Genomic DNA, 22,384 nt, shown 5'->3' with positions numbered 1-22,384 from the left:
TTTAGGCGTAATGCCTGTGGAGTCGTTCTCTACGGAGTACGTGTACGTGTACGAAAAGGTTCCTAATAGTATGGTCTGTGCGCACTATACTTTTAGGAAACTTTTTCCGTACACGTAACGTAGAGGTCGTTTCAGGAGCCCCACACATGCCCGAACACAAAAATTTCAAGCGTGACGTAGATGTCGATCTTTTTTAACTCTGCCCCTTTTCACTCACTTCATTTATCTGCTTTGCAATTCTTAGCTAATAATCTAATGTCTTTTTATAGCATTGAGGCTCAGCCCAATATGAGGTGACTATTCGGACATCTCAGTATTATTCATACACCTTTCTTAGACAACGTCTAATATCTCCTGTTGTACCATGGCGGACAAGCCGGAAACTCCTCCAAGCAGCACTTCAATGTCTGGAGATAGGCCTGAAGACTCGGAAGCAACTATATCTTCAACTAGTGCTGCGATGGAGAGAACAGGAAGTTCGGACTTGAGCTTTGAACGAAGCAGGACGCCGCCGCTGGCTCCTATATCGGAGGAATCGAGAATGAATTCTCCTGTGGAGAGAACAAGAGCCCCAGCCGAAAGCACAGAGAGGGCTACCACGCCAGCCAAGCCCGTATCGCCAACACAGTCACCAGCTCCTCCTATACCAGGGGTTCGTCGGTCAGGGACACTACCCCCACTGCCCAGAAAGACTTCAGACGCTTCTACTCGATTAAGTACAGGACGACGTCGAGGTAGATCCATTTCAGCGAAAGAGCTTGAACAGACCCGGCCAGATTTGTTATCACATGACTTGGGGAGATTGGGCAGTGTTAGAAGAAGGAGTCAAGAAGAGGAAAGAATGGGAGCTATTCCGGAGTCCAGGGCAGTATCACCAGAAGCCAGTGGGCCTTCAGTCGGTCAATTTGTCTCGCCGGGAATGCGGCGGAGGACCAGCACCATGCGAACGGCTGCCAGCACTCGAAGGAGAGGGACACTAAGCCGGCCAGTTCCGAATGCTGTGTCTTCAGGAGCGGCCGTGGCAGGAGACAACCAGTCAGTCAATTTCAGTCTTGCTGGGCCACCAGCCGTGCAGGAGGTTGTGGCTACCAATCAACCTTATGTTGATCCCGGATATGTTGAATTGAACCCAGCGTACGAGAATCCTACCAATGCACGACCAGTATGGGGTCTTGCCAAGCCTTTGCCTCGAGTGCTTCGCCCGGGGATGGTACCAGACCGGAGCGAGCTTACCACAGACGCTGGTGGACCTAGCAATCAGAAACCTGGCGCTCCCACTGATGTCGACTTGGAGCAGGGGATTCAGCCAACACTCCGCCTGCACCAAATCTCAACTCAACTCGACGATGTCCGACGCCAGCGGGAAGCAAATTTGGTTCGACAGTATAGTCATACAACATCGACGAGGACGCGATCGCAAAGCATAGTAGCGTTCCCCGATCTTGCGGAAACAGACAACGAAGAATATCTGGACTCGAACAGGCTAGCCGAGGAACATTCCAACTCTGTGCATAGTGAAGCACGAGCCGATTGGGACAATGCGTCAGCAGAAACTGAGACTCCAGAGATAGGAGACTTAGATGGTGACTGGATCGGTGATGAGATCCCCCTCGCAGCATACAAGCCCCAGGACGAAGAGGTCCATAATCTACATACTCACTGGTCGGTCATCCGCCTTCGTTTCCGCGAACCGCTAGCCGAATTGCTCGCTGTCACTGTCCAGCTCACGCTTGGCTTCTGCGCCGACCTCGTCGTTGCCACCTCCAGTACGCAAACAGACACGAATACAAATTGGGCCTGGGGTCTTGCGACGATGATCGGCGTCTACATCGCTGGTGGCATCTCCGGTGCCCATCTCAATCCTGCTATCTCTATTATGCTGTATATCTACCGCGGTTTTCCCCTCCGGAAAATTCCCATCTATGTCGCAGCTCAACTTCTCGGCGCTTTTATTGCTACCTTCATTGCGTTTGGAATATATCGGAACGGTATCATCCACTCCAGCGGCTCAAATCTCGCTGCCGGGGGTACAGTAGAAAGTTTTATCACGTTTCCACGGTATGACTGGGTTAATGGGAGTACCGCCTTCTTCAACGAATTCGTGGCGACTGCGATCCTGGGTATTTCCATCCTCGCACTAGGAGATGACACGAATGCTCCACCTGGGGCCGGCATGAATGCTTTCATTATCGGCTTAGTGATCGTCGCGCTGAACATGTCTTTTGCATATAATACTGGCGCTGCCATGAACCCTTCTCGAGATTTGGGCCCCCGGCTTGCGGTACTGGCGTTGGGATATGGGACTGATGTCTTCACAACGGCCTATTGGTTCTATGGGCCATGGTGCGCTACTATCTCGGGGGCTATCTTTGGTGGCTTTCTGTATGATGTGGCGATATTTGTTGGTGGAGAGTCGCCCGTGAATTATCCTCGAACGAGGATAAAGAGGGCCGGGCGTAAGTGGAAGAAGAAGATGGGTGCTAGACTAAGACTAAGAGGAAGAAAGAGGACTGTAAAAATTGCAGAAGGACATAAAGGGTTTGATGGTGAGGATATTATCGGCCGCTGACCCGTTGAGCCAATTATATACTTCTAAGGTGGTGCCATTGGCCAATCTACACGTGGTTCATTCAGTCACAAGTAGCTTTAGATTCTTTTGGTTAATCTTACTAAAACTTAGTATACCTACCCCAACAAGCGAGAACCCCTGAAAAGTGCTATATTCCCTTCGAAGATCAGATCACAGACCTGTCAGTATATCTTCCCAACCCAAAGGTAAATCTTCTGCCCGTCCTGCTCGGTCGTGGCCTTAGGCTGTACGTGCCATGTGACTCACTGTTAACTCCTACAATGTTTTACGACCGTTTCCACAAAAAGTAGAAGCCTCGTGCCGTATGGTGTGGGACATTAAAAGTTGTTAAGAAGCAGTGCTGTATTTGATAGCAAAGTGAAGGGTTTATAATTGGCGGTCTTTTTGAGGAGAAAGGCGTCAAACATTATAGGATTTAAATCACTAACTACCATGCAATAAGCTATCCCCTCAAAGTAAACTGCACCCCGTCAGAAGTGTACTCACCGGCATTTTCAGATTTTGAGACGAATTGGAAATTTCTGCTTAAATTCTTGCGACCCTAAGTTTTCTTGAACTATATACTACTGTGTGCCTTATTGAGCTTCTTTCCAGTCGCATACACCAAAACGTGAAGGGCTTCAACACTCTATATAGGATGCCCAGAACCCACCTCCAAACTCTCCTAGGGTACGCCAGTTCGGCATGCGCCACCCAATGTGCCTCTGTAACAAAAAGGAAAACCCAGCAAAGGTACTTGTTACAGCATATGATACACGAGAACAGAATTTACTCAGTTGGTTGATCACCGCACGCGAAGTTAATCGCCTCCTCAAGCTCAACATCCTCAACCGCAAACTCGGGCTCAATAATAGCGAATGCATCAATAAGATCATCAATTAGTGTGCAGAGAAAATCACCCTCAGGGGGTACATGAAAGGTATAATCCGCACTAAGCCAAGCCGAAGGAGACGTGACGTCGTCGGAGTGCCAGAATATATTGTAGTAATTCGACGTCGCAAACCAATTTGTGTTACACATATGCATACTTTTGTGTACCTTAAAGTACGAAGGATTATCGAGTTTTTTAGTCAGACGAGAGAACGGCCATGCCCAGGAACTGACAGCTCGTTTCGAGAGTTCGTCCTCTCTGTACGTGGCATTGTAGCAATTGCCACCCATGGCCCCTTGCTGTGCGGATGCGGCGATGGAATTGATCATGGCGTCACGCAGGGATGTCAGATTATACCCGCTGGACTCAACAGCTACAATAAGTTCCCCATTGGTTTGGAGACTAGTATCTTTGACGTATGAGATTCCGCCTATGGTGATCTGCGCAGTGGGCGCACAGGATGTCATGGTTCCGGATGTAGCAGGGGGGCATATTGAGACCAGTGCACTGGATATACTGGTGGAAAGTGCACCGCCGGTGAGAGTTCCAACTATTTGATTGAGTCAGTATCAGACGTCAAGGAATGAAAGGAAAGAGCGTGGAAATAAAGTTCAGAAGTACTTACCATGAACGGGGCTCGATCCAGCCGTTACAGTTGCCCTAGCAGACTGTATCGAACAGCCAGGCATTGAAGTACAAGTATTCTCATTGTTGACAACCGGGGTACAGACCTGTTTGATATTAGCTGAAGCTGTTTGAGCTAGCGAAAACATGTTTGTGTACCTGGCATCTTAAAGTGTCTGTCACTGCCGGGCCCAAGCTCGGCTTTGCAGTCATGATCTTTGATGTAGCGAATCCTGTTGGAAGCGCTGTATATGCACAACTCATGGTAGCCATGGCCGTTGAAGGTGCGGAGATAAGAGGTAGAGTAATAGAGCCCTGACATACGCATGCTTGCTTGATACCTTGATCCGGGTCTGCATTATGCAAGGAGCATGAAGGTGTCGCTACCGATGAAGTCGCAGTAAAAGTATCAGTTATGGGAACGATGGTCGTTGCTGGAAGCGTGAAATTTGAAGGAAGGGGCGTCAATGACAGAGGCGTAAAAGTCGACGTGCAATTATATAGCCCAGTCGTATTTCGACGAGCAATCGCAGGGATCCAAGCACCACCATTGCCGCGTTTTATAGGTCCAGCATTTTCCCGGGCCGTGCATATCCCGTTGGCGGCGTCATCGTTTGAGTTATCAGTGGTATCTGGTGGCGCTGGTGCTGTTGCTCCAGCCTGTTGTGGATAAATCATCTGCAGGTCTATGCAAACGGTATGTTAGCATAAGCAATCGAGAAGGTTGTTCCTACAAAGACGTATAAGAAAGAAAAGATAAACTTGCCTTGATTCTTATAAGTCACTCCAAGAGCCTCGACAAGTCTTCCGCAAGGCCTGCAAGGGTAATATTCTATGGCAGGCGCTCCTTTTTGGGATGCCCAAACTGCAAGAATCATGCCCTCCGGATAGGCATATTTTCCCGTTTTTGTAGTTCCATCATTTGTTTCGAAATTATAGAATACACCATCTTCAGCATGAATACGCTTTAGACTTGAATCCCGTACTGACTTTTTGGCAGCAAGCCATGCAGGAGCCTCATTGGCAGCGGTGAGCATTACATTGCGTCGTATGTCTCTAGGGATAGTCGAGCCATATATCATAGAGTCAATGGGGTCATATAGTACACTGACCAGTCGCTGATTCGTTTGTGTTGCAAAGTTCTTATCATTTGGTAGAGCAGCCAGCCTTGAGATATATCGTTAGCTGGATGCCAAAGAAATTGAACAATGGATTTCATACCAATTATAACACCTTTCTGCATAGGTAATAACATCTGCATAGGTTAATTGGCCTTTTTCAGTGGGCAGTATTTCTACCCACCAGGTTGGTGACTTATCCGACCCTTTTATATCTGGGTTCTCTTTATCTGGGTTCTCCCATTGGTTCATAGCAATGGGGGGACCTGGAGCAGCGAGGCTGCATATGACTTGAAAGACCAAAGCAGAAATTATATAAAGAGAGCGCATCATGAACGAGTGTTTGGGCTGAAATTGTGTTGGAGGAGAAAAGAAGAGAGAAGTTTTAACTGCAGATTTGGTTTACTTGAAAAGATGTCCAATTAAACTAGAAACTCCTACCATTGACTATATAGACAACTTCACGTTCTTGCAAGTACTTGTGATGATAGACGAGAGACTCTATTCATGGATCAGTAGATCCAAAAATAGTCATTCCATAACAGCATCAGCGGTAGGATGCGAAGGAATGTTTGTTGGTGTCTCTACATCATGGATTGAAAAGCATCATGTTGGAAGATAGCAACAACAAAGATGGATGGAATGAGGTATTCATAAGTCAGTTGATACTAGTGAGCTCCACTGTGTGATAATCTCGACAGGAGGATTTTGCTCTCTGAGCCTTACTATCACACTGAGGCAAGTATGCAGTTCAGCAGTTGAGATAGGTTTCTGCAAGCTAAGTGCCATAGAGTTGGTGTTCCTGCTAAGGGGTATGTTCTATTAGATTGAGCTTTGGAGGCGCCGATCTACATTACGAATTTGAGGCTGCAGCCTGTAGTTGGATGGGGCCGGGCATAGCGCCGACCCCGCCGCTCGAGTAAATCTGTAAAGGATTTTTGCCGAATAGAATGTGACCAACAGTGGAAATAAGTGTTGGAACTTGAAATAGAAGTTGTTGGTGTTACGGATTAGAGGCGCAGTTCAGTTGGTTGGATACCGGCCAAGGTGGAGTTGTAGGTACCTAGGTAGGTGGGGTGGCTTCTGTCTAGTGCCTGAGGCAGCAACCCTTTTCATGCACCCACCCATGGCATGGCTACCTACATCTTTACTACATACATCTTTACCTACTACGCGTCCTCCACACCTCCCGCTTTCACATTTTCTCACCACAAATACTTCGTTTTTGGTTGGCTCCAGGTGTGAAACCCTTTCGAAGACCATGGACTCCCTACCTTCACGGTACTCTCGGCCTTCGTTTCTCTCTCTTCCCCGGCCGATACGACAGCGTATTTATCTTCAAGCTGGTTTGAGGGCCAACGGCAGCATCAATCTCAATTATCAAAGTAAAGGAGCAAGATACAAGTGCCAATACCATTCGACAAATCCCTTTGACAGCACGCACAGTCTTCTTTTGGTCTGCAGGCTGATCTATGCTGAAGCGTCAGCTCTTGTGTACTCCACAAACCGATTTTTTATTCGGTACAGAGACGCGAAAAGCCTTAACGCGCTCACCAATCTAACGAAAACATCCCTGGCGAGCCTGACTCAACTCGCAATACATCTCAACGCTGTATCATGCGATTCGAATGGGTATAGCGTAGTATGTTGCTCAGCAAATGAGCGAGTTGGTTTCATATGCAAGTGTTCAAAGCATGACAAACCTCTCGCATTCTCTTCTCGAGCCAACAATGCTGTGCTTGCTGAATGGCAAAATGCGGCTAGATATATCACAGCTTATATCAAACCTCACACTCTCAAGCTGTCTTTTGTTTGTGATGTTGTTAATTTAGCTACTGGGAAGCTTGCTGTTCAGCCCCTCCGAAGCATGTTACTCGCAGAATGCAGCATTAGGCTCAGTCGTTTCCATCACCCGCTTCTCCAGGACTTGGCTGTTGAAATAGCAACTCAATCGAAAGGACTAAGGTGCCCTCCCAAAGACAACTCTCCATTTCGGTTTTTGGATCTACCACCAGAATGTCGCCTTCGGATTCTAGAATACACAGATCTCGTCACTCCTTTAAGAGAAGTGGAATGGAACCCAAAAGACAACTTTTACCTCCGTTATACCGTTTCGCCACGTGCAAGTAAAGAACGATATTCGGATTTTGGCCCACCGCGTGGTCACTTTGGTTGCCAATTTCGCAACTGCTGGCGAATCGACCCCGCAGGAGATGGCTGTTTCTGTATGCGCCATCATACTGCTTTCTCGTCCAGATGCCGCTGTTGGATTCCACCTACACCTCTCTTCCTAGTGTGCCGTGTCTTGCGACAAGAAGCCCAAATTGTGTTTTTTGAAAAGAACCACTTTGTCATCTCGCCAGCAGTAAGGGCAATCGCTTTTTTAGTATTCCACTTCTAGTCCTTCGCGGTTTCGTTTTCTTAGGTACACTTGATAACTCATCATATACATTTGTGACATATGTTTTCTGTAAAATCGCATTCTTATATGTTCTAAGACAATAGGCGTTGCCTTTTTGTCTCATAGAGAAGTCTTTGAACTGGAGATTACTGACTTTCCGATCATCTAGGCTGGATGCATACTTCCTGTCGAAAATAGTCCTGATCATCTCGAGGCTTTAACGTTCTTTGATGAGGTTATACCATCCACTGCTTTGCGCTCCTTGAAGAGTCTGGAAATTTTATTCCCGCCATTTCATGAAGACTATCTTGAGCTCCACGAACCTGCGTATCGACAGTGGCTGCAAGTCATTAACCTTATGTGTCAGCTCAATCTACCTATGCTGAGCCTCGCAGTCTTCATGGGCGATGGCTCTTGCAGCCGCTCGGGCGGCTCTTATTTCCACAAAATAAGTGAGCAAAAAGCCAGAAAGGTCTTCGATATGTACTCGCGGACATTGGAACCACTGTCAAAGTTGAAACACAATGGACTTCGGGCGTTCTTTCTAACACTTGCGTCTCCTTGGGTTGCAGATGGGCTTGAAGATTCGCTTATGCCTTCCATGGCCCCTGATGCTTACCAACAACGAATAGATCGTGAGATATCAGAGTTCACTCAAAGGATGGAGCGGGCTGTAATGGGGCAAGATTATGATAGCAGCACTATCCAGGAGAGGTGGCACGGGCAGAGTCAATGGTTGGAAGATAGAATTTTCCATGGGGATTCCTACTAAAATTCTTCGCAAGGTTCTATGATTTTTAGACATAATCGTTTGACAATATTAAAGCTAAAGCTAGCTCTATTAATTAGAGAATTCACGTTCATTTTTTATAGTATTACTATAACGAGTTAAGCTATCTCTATCACAATGATAGCTTATTTCGTCGCGGAAGTACGAACGCATGAGCAGTGGGAAAGCCTGCTAAGTAGCACTACGCTTAAGATCGAAGCGCAACGAAATTATAAGGATAGTTAGGGCAGATATAAGAGTCTTATCACAGTAGCAAAGGAAGAGTATGCTAGGGTATATAGATCTAGAGTCGAGTAGACGCAGCTGAAATTTTGACGAATATGACCTCTTTCTATAACGCTCTAAACCTGTGAATGAAATATCTCTCTCTCTCTCTCTCTCTCTCCCCTTCCCCAATAAACAGCGCTACTCCCATCTATCAAAATTATCCGAAGATGCTATTCACCTGAATCAGCGTATATCTCAGAATCACTAAAGGGACACCCCCCGTTGTTAGACTCTACACCCACCCCTGCCCCCTCGTTAAAAAAGGGGGGTGTGGGCCCATCCTTTGTCTAGGCTCCCAGCTCTTGTTATCGTATCACATATCTTTACCGATATGTAACGGTGCTATTTAGCCTTCAGCCACCCAACCTAGTGCAAAATAATAGACGGCTTGAAGAATTGCTTTTTACTTGTGCTCAGAGCCTTAGATGCACCTTGTGTGGCACATGCAGATGCATGCTAATGTGTATCCTCACGGTGGTCGGACGAACTTGTCTTGCTATTCTTCTTTCTCCCTTAAAGTAACTAGCTAGCTAGCTAGTATGTATAAATCTCCCAACAAGATTCTCTCGACTAAGCCGCAATGGTAGAGTCTCATGTGTGGCATTCATTAGAGGGTGCGGGAAAACTACCGACTGGCCTTCCATAATTCCAACATTACTTGATAGCATGAAACAAGAGCTACCGTCTTACATGGTACCCAGTGCCATACTTCCACTCGATCAGGTTCTTCTCAACAGTTCAGGAAAAGTGGATCGACAAGCACTCCGGAAGCTAGCATCTGACATCCCACGGGATAAGCTACTGGGTATTGATAGCAGCAAGAAAGTTTTGCCCGCTACAATTATGGAAGAAAAGATCCTATTGCTATGGTCGAGAGTTCTCGGTCTCGCAGAGGATAATTTTAGTGTGGTGAATAGCTTCTATTCTATGGGAGGGAGTTCGCTGTCTGCGATCAAGCTGCTTTCTGAGGCCCGAAAATCCGGTATATCATTTAAATCTTCACTGGTTTTCGAAAACCCAAACATCAGAGAACTCAGCTCTACCGCAACGTTTCTCGAAAGGGAAGAGGCAAAGTTCTCATATGATACCGCGAAAGCTGCAGAAGTTGAGCGCCTACTGAGAGTTGAGGCTGGCGATGCTCTAGATCAATTCGACGCCTTTGGGGTAGCGGAAGTCGCAAAATCTACTGATAGGCAGGCCTGCTTTATCTATACCGCACTATTGGAAACCAGAGGATTGAGCGATTGTATATACTTTGACTTTACCGGTCCGATGAATATCCCACGTCTTCAGCAATCCTGCAAACGCCTGTTGGAAGACTTACCTACTCTTCGAACCGTCAATTTCGTCCGGAATCGGCAAACCTTTCAAGTCAAACTTGAGAATTACCCATTTGAATTCCTCCAATACGAACTCCCGTCGACTTCAAATATTCGTGAGTTCTCCCAATCGCTATTCGACCTCGATTTGCAAAGAGCTACGAAACTCGGTGACCCACACGTCTATTTCAAGCTTATAAAGCAAAGTCTTTCTCAATTTCGTTTGATGATAAAGATACCACTAAGCCTATTCGATGCTACATCGGTGAATCAAATCCACGAAGCATTCCGAGCAGCATATAATAGCGAAACTCCCAAGCCTAGCCCATCAATAACCCAGATTAGCATGGCCTTGTCCCCTCAAGACATCGAAGCATCAAAAGTCTTTTGGAAAGATGTTCTGGCTGGTTCAAAAATGCCACAGTAAGCAAATCCTCTTCTCTTTCTTGGTATCAGCAGACATGTAACCTATGAATGGGAGGTCTTTTCTGATTATTCCAGAGTGCTTGGTAAATGAGATTACTGACAATACCTCCAGACTCGTATCCTATGCCACGCCACCATACAAAAACTTAGCCAATAGTAAATTATCAGCTATTGCTAGCACTTCTTTCCCCCAACTTGAGGAATACGGAATCAGCACGGCTACGCTTGTAACAACTACCTGGTCATGCGTTCTTGCTTCCCTCACTGACACAAAAGATGTCGTTTTTGGGACGACATTCTCTGGCCGTCACTTTATGTTTGAACCAGAAAACGTAATGGCCTTGTGTTTGAACTTGGTACCAGTCCGAACGCGACTGAATCAAGCAAGCACCATCTTGGAGCTTCTTCAGAACGTACAATCTCATCAACTAGGCGCGATTCCGCACGGGTTGCTAGGTTACAGACAGTTGGTGGAGCAATGTACTGACTGGCCTCGTTGGACCCGGTTTAGCACTTTCCTCAATCATGTCAGTGTTAATGTTGATGTGGATGCGGTTGCATTTAACGTCACCCAAGATCTAAGTTATACTTGCGGTCTGTATGAGCCGCCTTACGATAAGGCTGATCTCTACGTCAAAACTGTTCCGAGGGGCAATGAACTTGAGGTTCAGCTTCAGTTTTCTGAGAACTTGGTATGTTATCAATATTTTACTCATCCCTGTTCGATTCCATGAGAGAGTCGATATTTTCCTCTCGCGACTATTGCTGCACTGGTACTATTGGTAATCGCTAATTAGGACTTCCAACAGATATCCAGCGAGACGGCAGACAAAGTCCTGCAATACTTTTGCGAAACGCTAGAATCACTCGTCACAAATCTAAGCAACGACATCTCGACTTTACCTTCAAGAAATTGGGGTTCTGCCTTTAACTCTTCCAGCATCACACCTCTCAGTCAACATGTTAATGGAGTAGATGGCAGCGTCGCTCAGAGCCATCTGAAAGCATTGGTTGAAAGTGCCTGGAATTTCATACTTGGCCCACAAGACAGTTACCCCAAAGACTTCAATGAAGACACGGCCTTTTACAACGTATGGGGTGATCTCATCGCAGCTGCCGGGTTTAGTAAATACTACGAAGACATAGGCTTTTGGGTCAAGACAGAAGATGTAAGCAAATTCTCCTAATTCCAAGCTCCGTCTGGCGAAATCCTCCTTTATCTTGAGTATCATAAGGATTGTCGAGCTCCGAACAAGATACAATAAAATTTTCGACATATCAACTGCTGACTTGGAGACTTATAGATACTTGAAAACCCAAGCATGAATCTCCAGATGCAGCTTTTAGCCAAGCAGAAGCAGGTTTACGCATAGGGAAGAGATGTATCTCGGTTTAGGCTGCGCAATTGATATAACTATAATTACCATGACTGATTTGATGATGTCTTCAGTTTTTCATATACCTTCCCCTTTATCATTTCTCAGCAAAGCAGCAAAGCTCTCTTGCTGAATGCCAAGGAGGACGCCTAGCCTTTTACGGTCAAGAATTGGCTTAGCTTTGTCACAGTATGTTCGATCAAAGTCTGACTTGAATACTTAGATTGTTCTCGAGCAGGGCAGTGTGTGTCATCACGTTTTGAACTCGTATTCAAACGTGATTCTTCCATGGTGCTATAATCTAGACATATTGACACAAAGAGTTACCCCGCTTCTGTCTGAAAAGGGGTATGTCTCGCTAAGCACATAGTAAGATTACAATTCAGGGGTAAATCCAACACTTGCCTTAATACCTCTCTGATTGATCCCACAAAACTAACCACAGCATCAAAAAAAATCCACAGCAGGAAACCCAATGCATACAAGCGCCGTGATGCCTGGAAATTATTGAAGATATCGCGCGACATCTCGAGCTCGGGCTATAAATAGCGCAGCTGCATGGAACTAGTGTGCAACGTGACTCAAAAAGTGCCGTGACTTCGGGTGAAAAGACTAGAGAATAGATAACGATGTTGTATAAAGTCGCGTTTGAGGACGCGTCTTCTTAGTGTTAGCATTGTAGTTTCAATTCGCACCCAGACCTTGAAAATAACTTCTTTTTTGACAAAATTGTTGCTTCCTCCACCCACACAATTATAAACACCACCATGGCACCAACAAACATGGCAGCTGTGGACCTCGCTGGGCGCGGGGAAATCAGCCCCACACTTTTGGTAGAGATATCTTCTGCATGCTAAAAGCACTGCGCTGACTAGCTGCTGTAGGAGGACATGCCGCTCAGAAGGTCCAAATTTCCCAAGGCGTCGACGCTGTGAAGGTAGAAGTTGGACATAATGGTAGACTGAATCGTCTCCGGTTCCATCTTTCCGACGGGACCGCAGGTGAATATTTGTACGAGGATGGTTCTTCTCAAGCTCTAGGTAAGTGACACCTATCCCTATCGCGTCTCGAAAGCCGATAATTTGGTTTCAGAGCACGCAAAAATGAGAAGATCGTTGGCTTCCACGGTCGAAGCGACTACAGGGGAGGTTTCGGCGGGATTGAAGAATTCGGTATCATTACCGCCCAAAAGATGTCGAACTACCAGATATCGTATATGATCTACCTGAGCTGCAGAATACCGATGGCGGTACTGGTATAGTAAGTTTGCTTCAAGATTTTTGCGTCCTTTGCTAAAACCTGATAGCGCGCTGACTAAGTCTACCTAGAAAGGCGATTGTGATGACGATGAGAGCGACGGGACTGCAGATGAAATGTTTGAGGAAACTGGTCAGGAGGATGAAGATGAGGATATGAACGAGTAGACAGCAGGAGCAGTTTGTCTCCCTCGATGTTTCATTGCCTGCGTTTGGTTTCGTCATCTCTTATCTGATATTACTGCTGTTTTAAAGATTCGAATGTATACCTTAGGAATCTGGCTGTGACAAGAATATCTTGCTCCTGAGATGTAAAATTAAAAATTGTGAACCCAAAGCAAATACTGCTTGTGCTCACCGATGCGGCGAATAATGAGTGCGACTTCTAAATCATATTTGTAGGCAGATCAGTGATTTCATAGGAGATCGAATTTTAAGCAGAACATCAAGTGCTGAAATTCGCAACGATATGAATTACTTCAATCTTGGCTGTGTCCTAAAAGATTCAGACCTGCGTAAGAAGAGAATTTGTATGCGTTGAGAACACGAGTTAATCTAGAAAATGAATGCACCAGTGCTTGCAACCAATAGTCAAATTCTCCATCTGGAATTAAACGGATTGTTCGGAGCTCTCAAGTTGTGGGAGCCCTAACAATGGGAATATCTCAGCTGTGGAGATAACCGATTCATCTATCTTGAGATGGAGTGGCCGCAATCCAGGTTATATGGGAGTGAAAGGAAGAAAGAAAGAAAGGAAGAAAATAAGGCAAGAGAAGAGGAAATGAGATTGAACTTTAGGAGCTACGAATCTTCTGGGGTTGAATTTTGAATTGATCTGGGAAGGAAAGAAGAGAAGGCATTTGAGGCGTACTACTTGACTTCCTTGCAGTCATAACATAGATATAGAGTCTTGAGGAATAAAAGAGGAGACTCTATAAGTAAAAGGGAAGCAGCATCGTAAAGTTTATTGATGGGATGATATTGATCGTCATCTTGATACCCTCGATACCTTAGACATGTGACATGACACTTAGGCAGCCAGCCACGCTAAGTACGGCAACCTCGTCTGAGCAGAGCGGAGATAATTGTGCATTGCAAAGGCGGCACTCGAAATTGGCTGCTTGCAACGCTGTCTGCGACTATAAGAATCGGTGCTGCTTTTGCTTTCCACCACCCGCGACGGCGACGGCTGCTAGCTAATCGCGAACTTTCCCAGCGCGCGCGTCCGTCCCTCTTTCTTCAAGCTCTCTCCAGCTTCTTTCTTCTTCTCAACTTCAACTCTGCCATTACCAGCAGCTTGCAACACCATGGCAGATATCAAGATTGACAAGAATCTGTTCCAGGAGCGCCTCGCGCACTTCGTTTCCGCATGGAAGGCCGACAAACGCAGCGGCGATACGCTGTTCGGCGGTGCCTCCTCTATCTTGGTGTTGATGGGCAAAACCGAGGAGTCTGCGCAATTTCAGAAGAACAATGCCATCCACGTACGTTTTCTTATGTTGGCAGCTTTTGGAGAAGCTCAGGCTGATAGTGCGATCTAGTTCTGGCTTCTTGGTTATGAATTTCCTGCGACTCTGTTCCTCTTCACCCTAGACACATTATATATCGTCACGACTGCGAAGAAAGGTATATTCATATTACTGCGGGCAGCATATTCACCTTTCAGACCGAAGCTGATATCTACTAGCAAAGCATTTGGAACACTTGAAGGGGGGTAAGATTCCTCTTGAAGTTCTAGTCCGTGGCAAAGACGCCGAGGCCAACGAGAAGCTTTTCCTCAAAATCGCCGATCTTATCAAATCTGCAGGCGTGGGTCTTACCATTCCCTCTATACTCCCAGGAACATGCTGATTGACTGGTTAAACAGAAGAAAGTCGGCGTATTGCCAAAAGACACCTCGAGCGGACCATTCATCAATGAGTGGAAGAAAGTTTATGGTGACATTTCCAAAGACGTTGAGGAAGTCGATGTTGCCCCAGCGCTATCCGCTGCTGCCTTGGCTATTAAGGATGAGAATGAGCTTGTAGGCCCCCCTTCTAATATATGAAGCTGAGCTGGACATTCAAAATCGTGTCGCTTTTCTATCCCCCACGAAAATTGGCAAAACTGACCGAGGAACAGCGCGCAATGCGAACCGCCTCGAAGGCATGTATCGCCCTCATGAATCCCTACTTCGTCGAAGAAATGTCAAACGTGCTGGACGAAGAGAAAAAGGTCAAACACAGTGCCCTGGCCAACAAACTCGATGGCAAACTCGACGACTCGAAATGGTGGACCACAGTCGAGCTCCCTAACAAATCGAAGATGCCATCTGATTTCGACCCTTCACAGTTGGACTGGACTCATGGTCCAATTATACAAAGTGGCGGCAAATTTGATCTCAAGATGACTGCTGTCGTAGATGATGAACTTCTACACGCAGGTGTTATTATTTCTTCAATGGGTCTGCGCTACAAGTCGTACTGCTCAATTATTGCTCGTACATATTTGGTGGATCCAAACAAATCTCAAGAGAGCAATTACAAGTTACTGCTTCAGGCTCACAGTCTTGTTATCAAAGAGATCAGGGATGGCGCAAATGTTAAGGACGTTTACACAAAGGCCCTGGGTCTCATTAGGAGCAAGAAGCCGGAGCTCGAGAAGAACTTTATGAAAAACGTGGGTGCCGGAATCGGTATCGAGACTCGGGATTCTACCTTAATTCTAAATGCTAAGAGCACGAGGAGCTTGAAGGATGGAATGACTCTGTGCGTCACTACCGGCTTCAATGACATCGAAAACCCCAACCCGCAAGACAAAAAGAGCAAGACGTACTCTATGGTTCTTTCAGATACCGTTCGTGTCACACAAGCCGATGCGGTCATTTTCACTGGCGATGCACCTTCGGATTTGGACGCAACTTCATTCTTTTTCAAGGATGATGAGGAGCCCGAGCCAGCCCCAAAGAAGGCCAAGAAGGACTCGGCAGTTGGTGCTGTAGCCACGAAGAATATCACCAAGACAAAATTGCGTGCTGAACGAACAACTCAGACGGACGAGGGAGCAGAGGGAAGACGTCGTGAGCATCAAAAAGAGCTTTCTAAAAAGAAGCAATCAGAGGGTCTCGTCCGGTTCGCGGAAGAGACTGGAAATCAGAATGGCACTGTGGCGAAGAAATTCAAGCGCTTCGAGTCGTACAAGCGAGACAACCAATTCCCGCCTCGCGTTCGAGATTTGGCTATCGTTATGGACCAGAAGAACTCGACGATTGTGCTCCCTATCATGGGTCGCCCAGTTCCATTCCACATCCAGACCATTAAAAATGCGAGCAAGAGCGACGAAGGCGATTACGCGTACCTGCGAATCAACTTTTTGTCTCCTGGTCAAGGTGTAGGAAGAAAGGATGATCAACCCTTTGAGGATGCATCAGCTCACTTTGTACGAAGTTTAACTTTCCGATCACACGACGGAGATCGACTTCAGGACATTGCCAACCAAATAAGCAACATGAAAAAAGATGCTGTCAAGCGTGAGCAGGAGAAGAAGGAAATGGAAGATGTTGTAGAGCAGGATAAGCTGGTTGAGATCCGAAGTAAGTACCATGACTTTTTGAAAATACTCAAGAGGCTGATAAGTTACAGATCGCCGACCTGCCGTCATGGACAACATCTTTATCCGTCCAGCAATGGACGGAAAGCGAGTACCAGGAAAGGTTGAAATCCACCAAAATGGTCTCCGGTACCAGTCACCACTTAACACCCAACACCGAGTCGATATTCTCTTCAGCAACGTTAAGCATCTGTTTTTCCAACCGTGTCAGCACGAACTTATCGTCATCATTCACGTCCATCTCAAAGACCCCATTCTGATCGGCAAGAAGAAAACCAAGGATGTTCAGTTCTATAGGGAAGCTACTGACATCCAGTTCGACGAGACGGGAAACAGAAAGCGAAAGTACAGATATGGTGATGAAGAAGAATTTGAGGCCGAACAAGAGGAGCGCAGACGTCGTGCTGACCTCGATCGCCAATTCAAGGCATTCGCCGAGAAGATTGCCGAGGCGGGAAAGAACGAGAACGTAGATGTTGATGTTCCATTCCGTGAGCTCGGCTTCAGTGGTGTACCTTTCCGATCTAACGTCTTTTGCCAACCCTCCACCGACTGCTTGGTCCAACTCACGGAACCACCTTTTATGGTCATCACGCTTGAGGACATTGAAATCGCTCATTTGGAACGTGTGCAATTTGGTCTTAAGAACTTTGACATGGTCTTTGTATTTAAGGATTACCACCGCGCTCCCTACCACATCAACACCATCCCTGTCGAATCCCTTGAGAACGTCAAGGAATGGCTCGACTCCGTCAACATCACTTTCTCCGAGGGACCACTTAACTTGAACTGGCCTACCATCATGAAGACCGTTACCGCAGACCCGCATCAATTCTTCCTTGACGGAGGCTGGTCTTTCTTGTCCAATGACACGGATGAGGATGACGACGATGAAGAATCTGAAGAGTCGGCGTTTGAGATGAGTGACGACGAACTTGCAGAGTCCGAGCAGAGTTCAGACGAGGAGAGCGACTTTGCCAGCGATGCCAGCGCGGACGCCAGCGATGTTAGTGATGACGGAGAGAGTGAGGGTGAGGACTGGGACGAGCTTGAAAAGAAGGCGAAGCGGAAGGATCGGGACGCAGGGCACTCGGATGAAGAGGAAGCGCCAAAGAAGAAGCGGAAGCATTAGTATCTTTCCTTCCTCTATTTCTTGTACTATCTGTTCGCTGGAGATGGGAGATGGGAGATTGTTACGCAGGCGTTTTGAATTGGGGGTCAGCGAAAATGGATGCGATGAAGCCTTTTATGCAGTGACAGTGGCATTTGATCTTATGGGGATGAAGCAGACGCACGCAGCACTTAGTTTATTTAGGTAGGTAGCTATCGTCGCTACTGATAATAAATTCATGAATACATACGTATATATTTCACTCGATACTCCGGAAGTTGGAAGCTGGAAGTAGCAAACTTTAAAATCATTCAAATTCTATTGACAGTAGTTCATTCAAACATAGCGCAAGAAAACAAGCAAACCCGATTCCCAGAATACCAGTCCAGTCCCCCGAACCTCTCACTGACCAAAACGAGGACAATCAATTAAGTGTGCGCCGAAACCGCTTTGCCTAATAGATGGGGAAAAAAAGGGAAACTTAAGCTTCAACTTTCTTTTACTGTACAATCCACTCAATTCTTTCTTTCTTCTTTTTTTTTTTTTCTTTTGACAGCCTTGATCAATCAAGCTCTACCCTCACCAGCCAACACGCCATTCCTTCCAGTCGTCGCTGCGCCACCACCCGTACCGTCATTGTTCCAACTCAGATACGTATGGTCGCCTAGCTTCCGGGGACGGATCAGGTGCGTGACTGTGAAGAGGGCGCCGAGCACGATGCAGATGCCGCCGACGACTACGTAGGCGATGCCGAGGAAGGGGTTCTTGCCGCCCATTACGGTGCTGGTGGAGATGATGATGGATTTCGTGCCGCCGTATTCAGTGACGTCGAAGTCTGTTTTCGGGTTAGAATAGATGAGTAGGGTGCGAGAGAGAGGGAAAGGTGGAATCATTTCTGTGCTCAGATGGGTTTCTTACTGTGGTCAATCCTGACGATATAATCTCCATGCTCCATAACCTCATGATCGTTCCTCTGCGCCAGCTTGCTGAATGTCGGAAGACCAGCCAGACGCATCCAAACCTGGAATTCCTCGTCGTTGACTAGATCCGGGTGGTTCGTATCATTATAAGATGTTCCGTATTTAGTGACCCAGTTCGGTGGCACAGCGACTTCATCCCAGTTGTATTTGGAGTCGCCGTACAGTTTCTTATCACTGCTCCATGAGATTCCCTTCTTGGTCATGTTATAAGGACGCTCGGTATCGCTCGAGCGCGGCACGTTCTGGAGTGTGAGATTGTAGAATGTGTCGTTGAATTGGGAGTTTGCGGCTATACCGCAGGGATAGTATGGAAGGGATACGTTGTTAACTTTTGTGGTCGTGAGGGGTGTGCAATCACTACTGTGGATGGTCTTTTCTGACACGGCCTTCCCGGAGAGTTGGTCGGTGTTGAAGGACTTAGCGTAGCGTCTGTGATTCTGGTAGAATTTGGCAAGTTTGTAGTAAAAGAGCACCGGGGGCTTCATTTCATTTGGAATGCCGAATTTCAAGTAGCAGGAGGTGATATTGTTCCCCAAGGCATCCTGCAATCCGGTCTGATTCTGCGACCACATGGGACTAGTAGGTTTGTAATCCCCATTGCTAGAGTTCGAGGTGAAATGTGACACATATTTGTCGCCGTCTGTAGGCAGGGCATCCCATGTTGGCCAAGTGGGTGCGTCGCTGTAGCAGCTTGAATAATCTATTATGATTTCTTGAACCTATCCGCCAAAACGTCAGCACTATTTCAAAGGTCTTTCGCAGCTCGTGAGTACTAACCACCGCACTCGCATATAACAATCCTCCTCCAATAGGCGCAAATATAATACCGATGGCGAAGAATAATGGGAGGACGGTCTTAGGAGTAAGAATGGGTCTGCGGTTGCTGTCAGCTCGAATCTGCGCGAGTTGCCATTATTTCCACCTACTGCCATGCCTTCAATCGCTGTTGCCTAAACGCAGTATCTACAGGAATCATAGAATCATCGGTCAGCCCCCATATTCATCGCGCAAGACTGCGGGTAAGTAATCCTCACTTGCTGGCCTTCTGCTCTTCTTCTTCGTGTCTGGATGCGTATTCGGGTCTTGGGAATCGATCGAGTCCTCATGAGACATGGGCGGTTGTGTATCGGCCATCCTGATATGATTGTGAGATCATGCGCCGGCTCTATCCGGAGTGTAGTCTCGATGTGGTGGTATTCTGTGGTTGTGAAGCGGTTTGAATGTCGTCGTTGTCGCGATTGATTGTCTTCACCAATGCTCCGTTGTTCCCGCCCGTATAAGTCAGTTGGGGTACGAGTAGGGTTTGTCATCACAGCCACACCTCATGCGCCACAGAAGAAAAAGGGGTTAGACGTCACACTAGAGGAGGGGAGGTTTCTGAAATATTAAAAACATCTACTCACGCCTTTAGCTCTCTAGCAATGCGATATTTCTTTCTAAATGGTATATGAGTCTAGCTCCATTCCTGCAGCAAAATACAAATACAGAGTATCGATTCCCATTTCTTTCAATACTCCAGCAATGCTATCCTTACTCCGTAATAATGTGTACCATCTCAGCCACACCATCAACGCTCTCACTCATCTTTGAAAATATACGCACCCCCAGGCCTCATCGCTTGTTGGTATCTCTGTTGCACCTCCTCTCGCATCAGTTCTTTCGATCTCTCTCGGTTGGCCATTTCTTCCTGCGTCGTCGGGAAATCCGTCTCCCAGAATCCAGGCGGGCTCCTCATCCTCTCATACGCATGCCGATGCCTACCATTCTTGTTCGCCAGATCCCAAGTCTTAGCCTGAAGAAGCATCTCTTTTTTCTCGGCTGTGCTCATATTCCCAATCTTGTGTGCATTATCACCCATGAAATCTGCAATCAACTCTTCGTCACGTTCTTCTTGTGACAGGGTACGGGGTCTGCCATTATCCACAGATAGCTCTGCCATTGCCCGGAGCTGATTGCCGCAGCATTCAGGTCTAGTGCAGCCTTGTAAACATCTACGCGCATTATTCCCTCGCACAACCTCGTTGAAAGCATAGCTATAACCTTGGTTGTAATTTGGGTTGACCTTGAAATCCTCGAGGTTCAACGTCTGTACCGGTCGAGTTCGTAGTGGCTCGTTGACTAGAGTATCATCCCACTGTATTTTCTCGTCATCAGCACAAGAGCGTGTCATGCTCTTTGTTGATGATTTAGTAGATTCTTTAAGTTTGTGGGATATGCTTTTGTATGGTCTTGTTTTTGAACGCCCAACAGAGTCTTTTGACTCCAGTGACGTAGGCCTCGATCGGCCAACCGGTGTTTTGGGATGGCCGCTGTCGAATTCGAGTTGGTGGCCTAGATGTCTTGGTCTCGTTGGATCCAGAGAGTCTCTTGAAATCCCTTTCGATGAGGGCCTCGAAGGTTCGGCTGATACTCGAGGCGTTCCCTTAGAAGGTCGTGAACGCTCCATGGAATCTCTAGACCGTCTCGATCTAACAGATGCTCCACCGTCGGAGTCGTAGCCGTTGGGATTGCAAAACTCGTGAGCCAGGCCAGATGTAGCTGAGGCTTTGGACCGTGTGTGTTCCTTGAGTAATTTCGGAGTATCAGTCCGAGATTGGTGAACGGGGCTGAGAACACGTTTCGGGGGAGATGGCTTCTGGAGAAGCCCACCAAGGCGCTCAGAGTCAGCTTTTCCTAGTCTCTTCGGTGTCCGATCTTGAGCCATAACTTCTTGGCCAGCTTCCGCTAAGTCGTCCAGTGCTTTGTCACTAACAAGGCGCCGTTTTTTAGAAGGTCTGTCATCAGATGTTCGTGGTAGAACTCGGGTATTTGTGCTTAATGGTTGCAGGGCAGATCCTGTCCCGTTAACTCCATTTCGCCGTGCTGGTGTAATTTGCGATACCTCATGCGCTGAATTCGCTATGTTATTCCGACTGTGGCTTGGACTCTCCAGACTTTGTTGAGAGTTCGAGCTGTTCGAAAGTCCAGAAGCCTGCCAAGATAATTCAAGCATCTGACGCCGCTTTTTAGGGGTATCTACCTTCTGCCCAATGTCGTCAAGATCGATACTCTCGTTCAGAGTGTATTTAAGCGCACGGAGACCAATAAGCGGACTGCTATCAAGCTTCTCAGTTTTCATTTTAGGAGCTGCGCTACGTTCGATGTCATTGTGACCAGTTTTCCGCTTGTTGACTCTGCGAGTTGATATAATGACCGGAATATCGTCTGAGAGTGGCTGTTCAACCACAGGCTGCACGTTAGGTAATATAACTTCGACGCGAGCTCTATTCGGAGAGGTCGGTTCGTCCTGAGTAGAGCTGGAGTGGTCGGCTTCTAATGGGATGAATTGGGTGTCTTCGACAGTAAAACGTCCCTCGTTGAGAAGGTTTGGAAGTTTAGGGGAGTCTTCTCTAGCTCCGTCTTCGAGATGTCCTGAGCCAGCAAGGTCACTGACGGAGCTCTGTCGATTGCAAGTCATAGCCCGCCGCTTAGTATCATCGTCAAATACTTTCGCTGGGCTTCCAGGCACCTGAACCATGCTCGCTGGTGCAGTTGAGTAAAAACCTCCTGGATCCGATGCATGAACCTTGGGTGCGCCTTCACGCCCGTCCAGTCTTGCCCTCAATGCTTGTATACCCTCTTGTTGACGTTGAATCATCTGATCCTTTTGGGCAAGTTTATTGATGTA

General features: G+C 46.9%; 4 protein-coding genes across 4 annotated transcripts; 3 read left to right on the top strand and 1 right to left on the bottom strand.

The window, feature by feature from the left end:
• Window positions 1–146: 146 nt before the first annotated feature.
• Window positions 147–2,569, top strand: YFL054C (uncharacterized protein; the record flags this gene model as incomplete). Its single annotated transcript, XM_031147897.1, has 2 exons — window positions 147–176; window positions 338–2,569. The coding sequence occupies 2 exons, from the start codon at window positions 147–149 to the stop codon at window positions 2,567–2,569; spliced, it is 2,262 nt and encodes a 753-aa protein (XP_031008052.1).
• Window positions 2,570–6,464: 3,895 nt separating this feature from the next.
• Window positions 6,465–8,376, top strand: LHYA1_G002922 (uncharacterized protein; the record flags this gene model as incomplete). Its single annotated transcript, XM_031147896.1, has 2 exons — window positions 6,465–7,568; window positions 7,774–8,376. The coding sequence occupies 2 exons, from the start codon at window positions 6,465–6,467 to the stop codon at window positions 8,374–8,376; spliced, it is 1,707 nt and encodes a 568-aa protein (XP_031008053.1).
• Window positions 8,377–14,345: 5,969 nt separating this feature from the next.
• ctc-2 (FACT complex subunit ctc-2) lies at window positions 14,346–17,758 on the top strand (the record flags this gene model as incomplete). Its single annotated transcript, XM_031147895.1, has 6 exons — window positions 14,346–14,522; window positions 14,580–14,664; window positions 14,726–14,847; window positions 14,906–15,061; window positions 15,160–16,609; window positions 16,659–17,758. 6 exons carry the CDS (start codon window positions 14,346–14,348, stop codon window positions 17,756–17,758), a joined length of 3,090 nt encoding a protein of 1,029 aa, XP_031008050.1.
• A 545-nt stretch (window positions 17,759–18,303) lies between these two features.
• Window positions 18,304–19,851, bottom strand: mug89 (Meiotically up-regulated protein; the record flags this gene model as incomplete). The annotated part of the gene is made up of 5 exons (XM_031147894.1): window positions 18,304–18,572; window positions 18,656–19,436; window positions 19,495–19,591; window positions 19,644–19,680; window positions 19,752–19,851. 5 exons carry the CDS (start codon window positions 19,849–19,851, stop codon window positions 18,304–18,306), a joined length of 1,284 nt encoding a protein of 427 aa, XP_031008051.1.
• Window positions 19,852–22,384: the final 2,533 nt, after the last annotated feature.

The sequence above is a fragment of the Lachnellula hyalina genome, assembly GCF_007821495.1.
Source record: "Lachnellula hyalina strain CBS 185.66 chromosome Unknown contig00020, whole genome shotgun sequence".
Taxonomy (NCBI): domain Eukaryota; kingdom Fungi; phylum Ascomycota; class Leotiomycetes; order Helotiales; family Lachnaceae; genus Lachnellula; species Lachnellula hyalina.
Note: the sequence above shows the minus strand (reverse complement) of the source record. Positions and strands in the feature narration are given on the sequence as shown.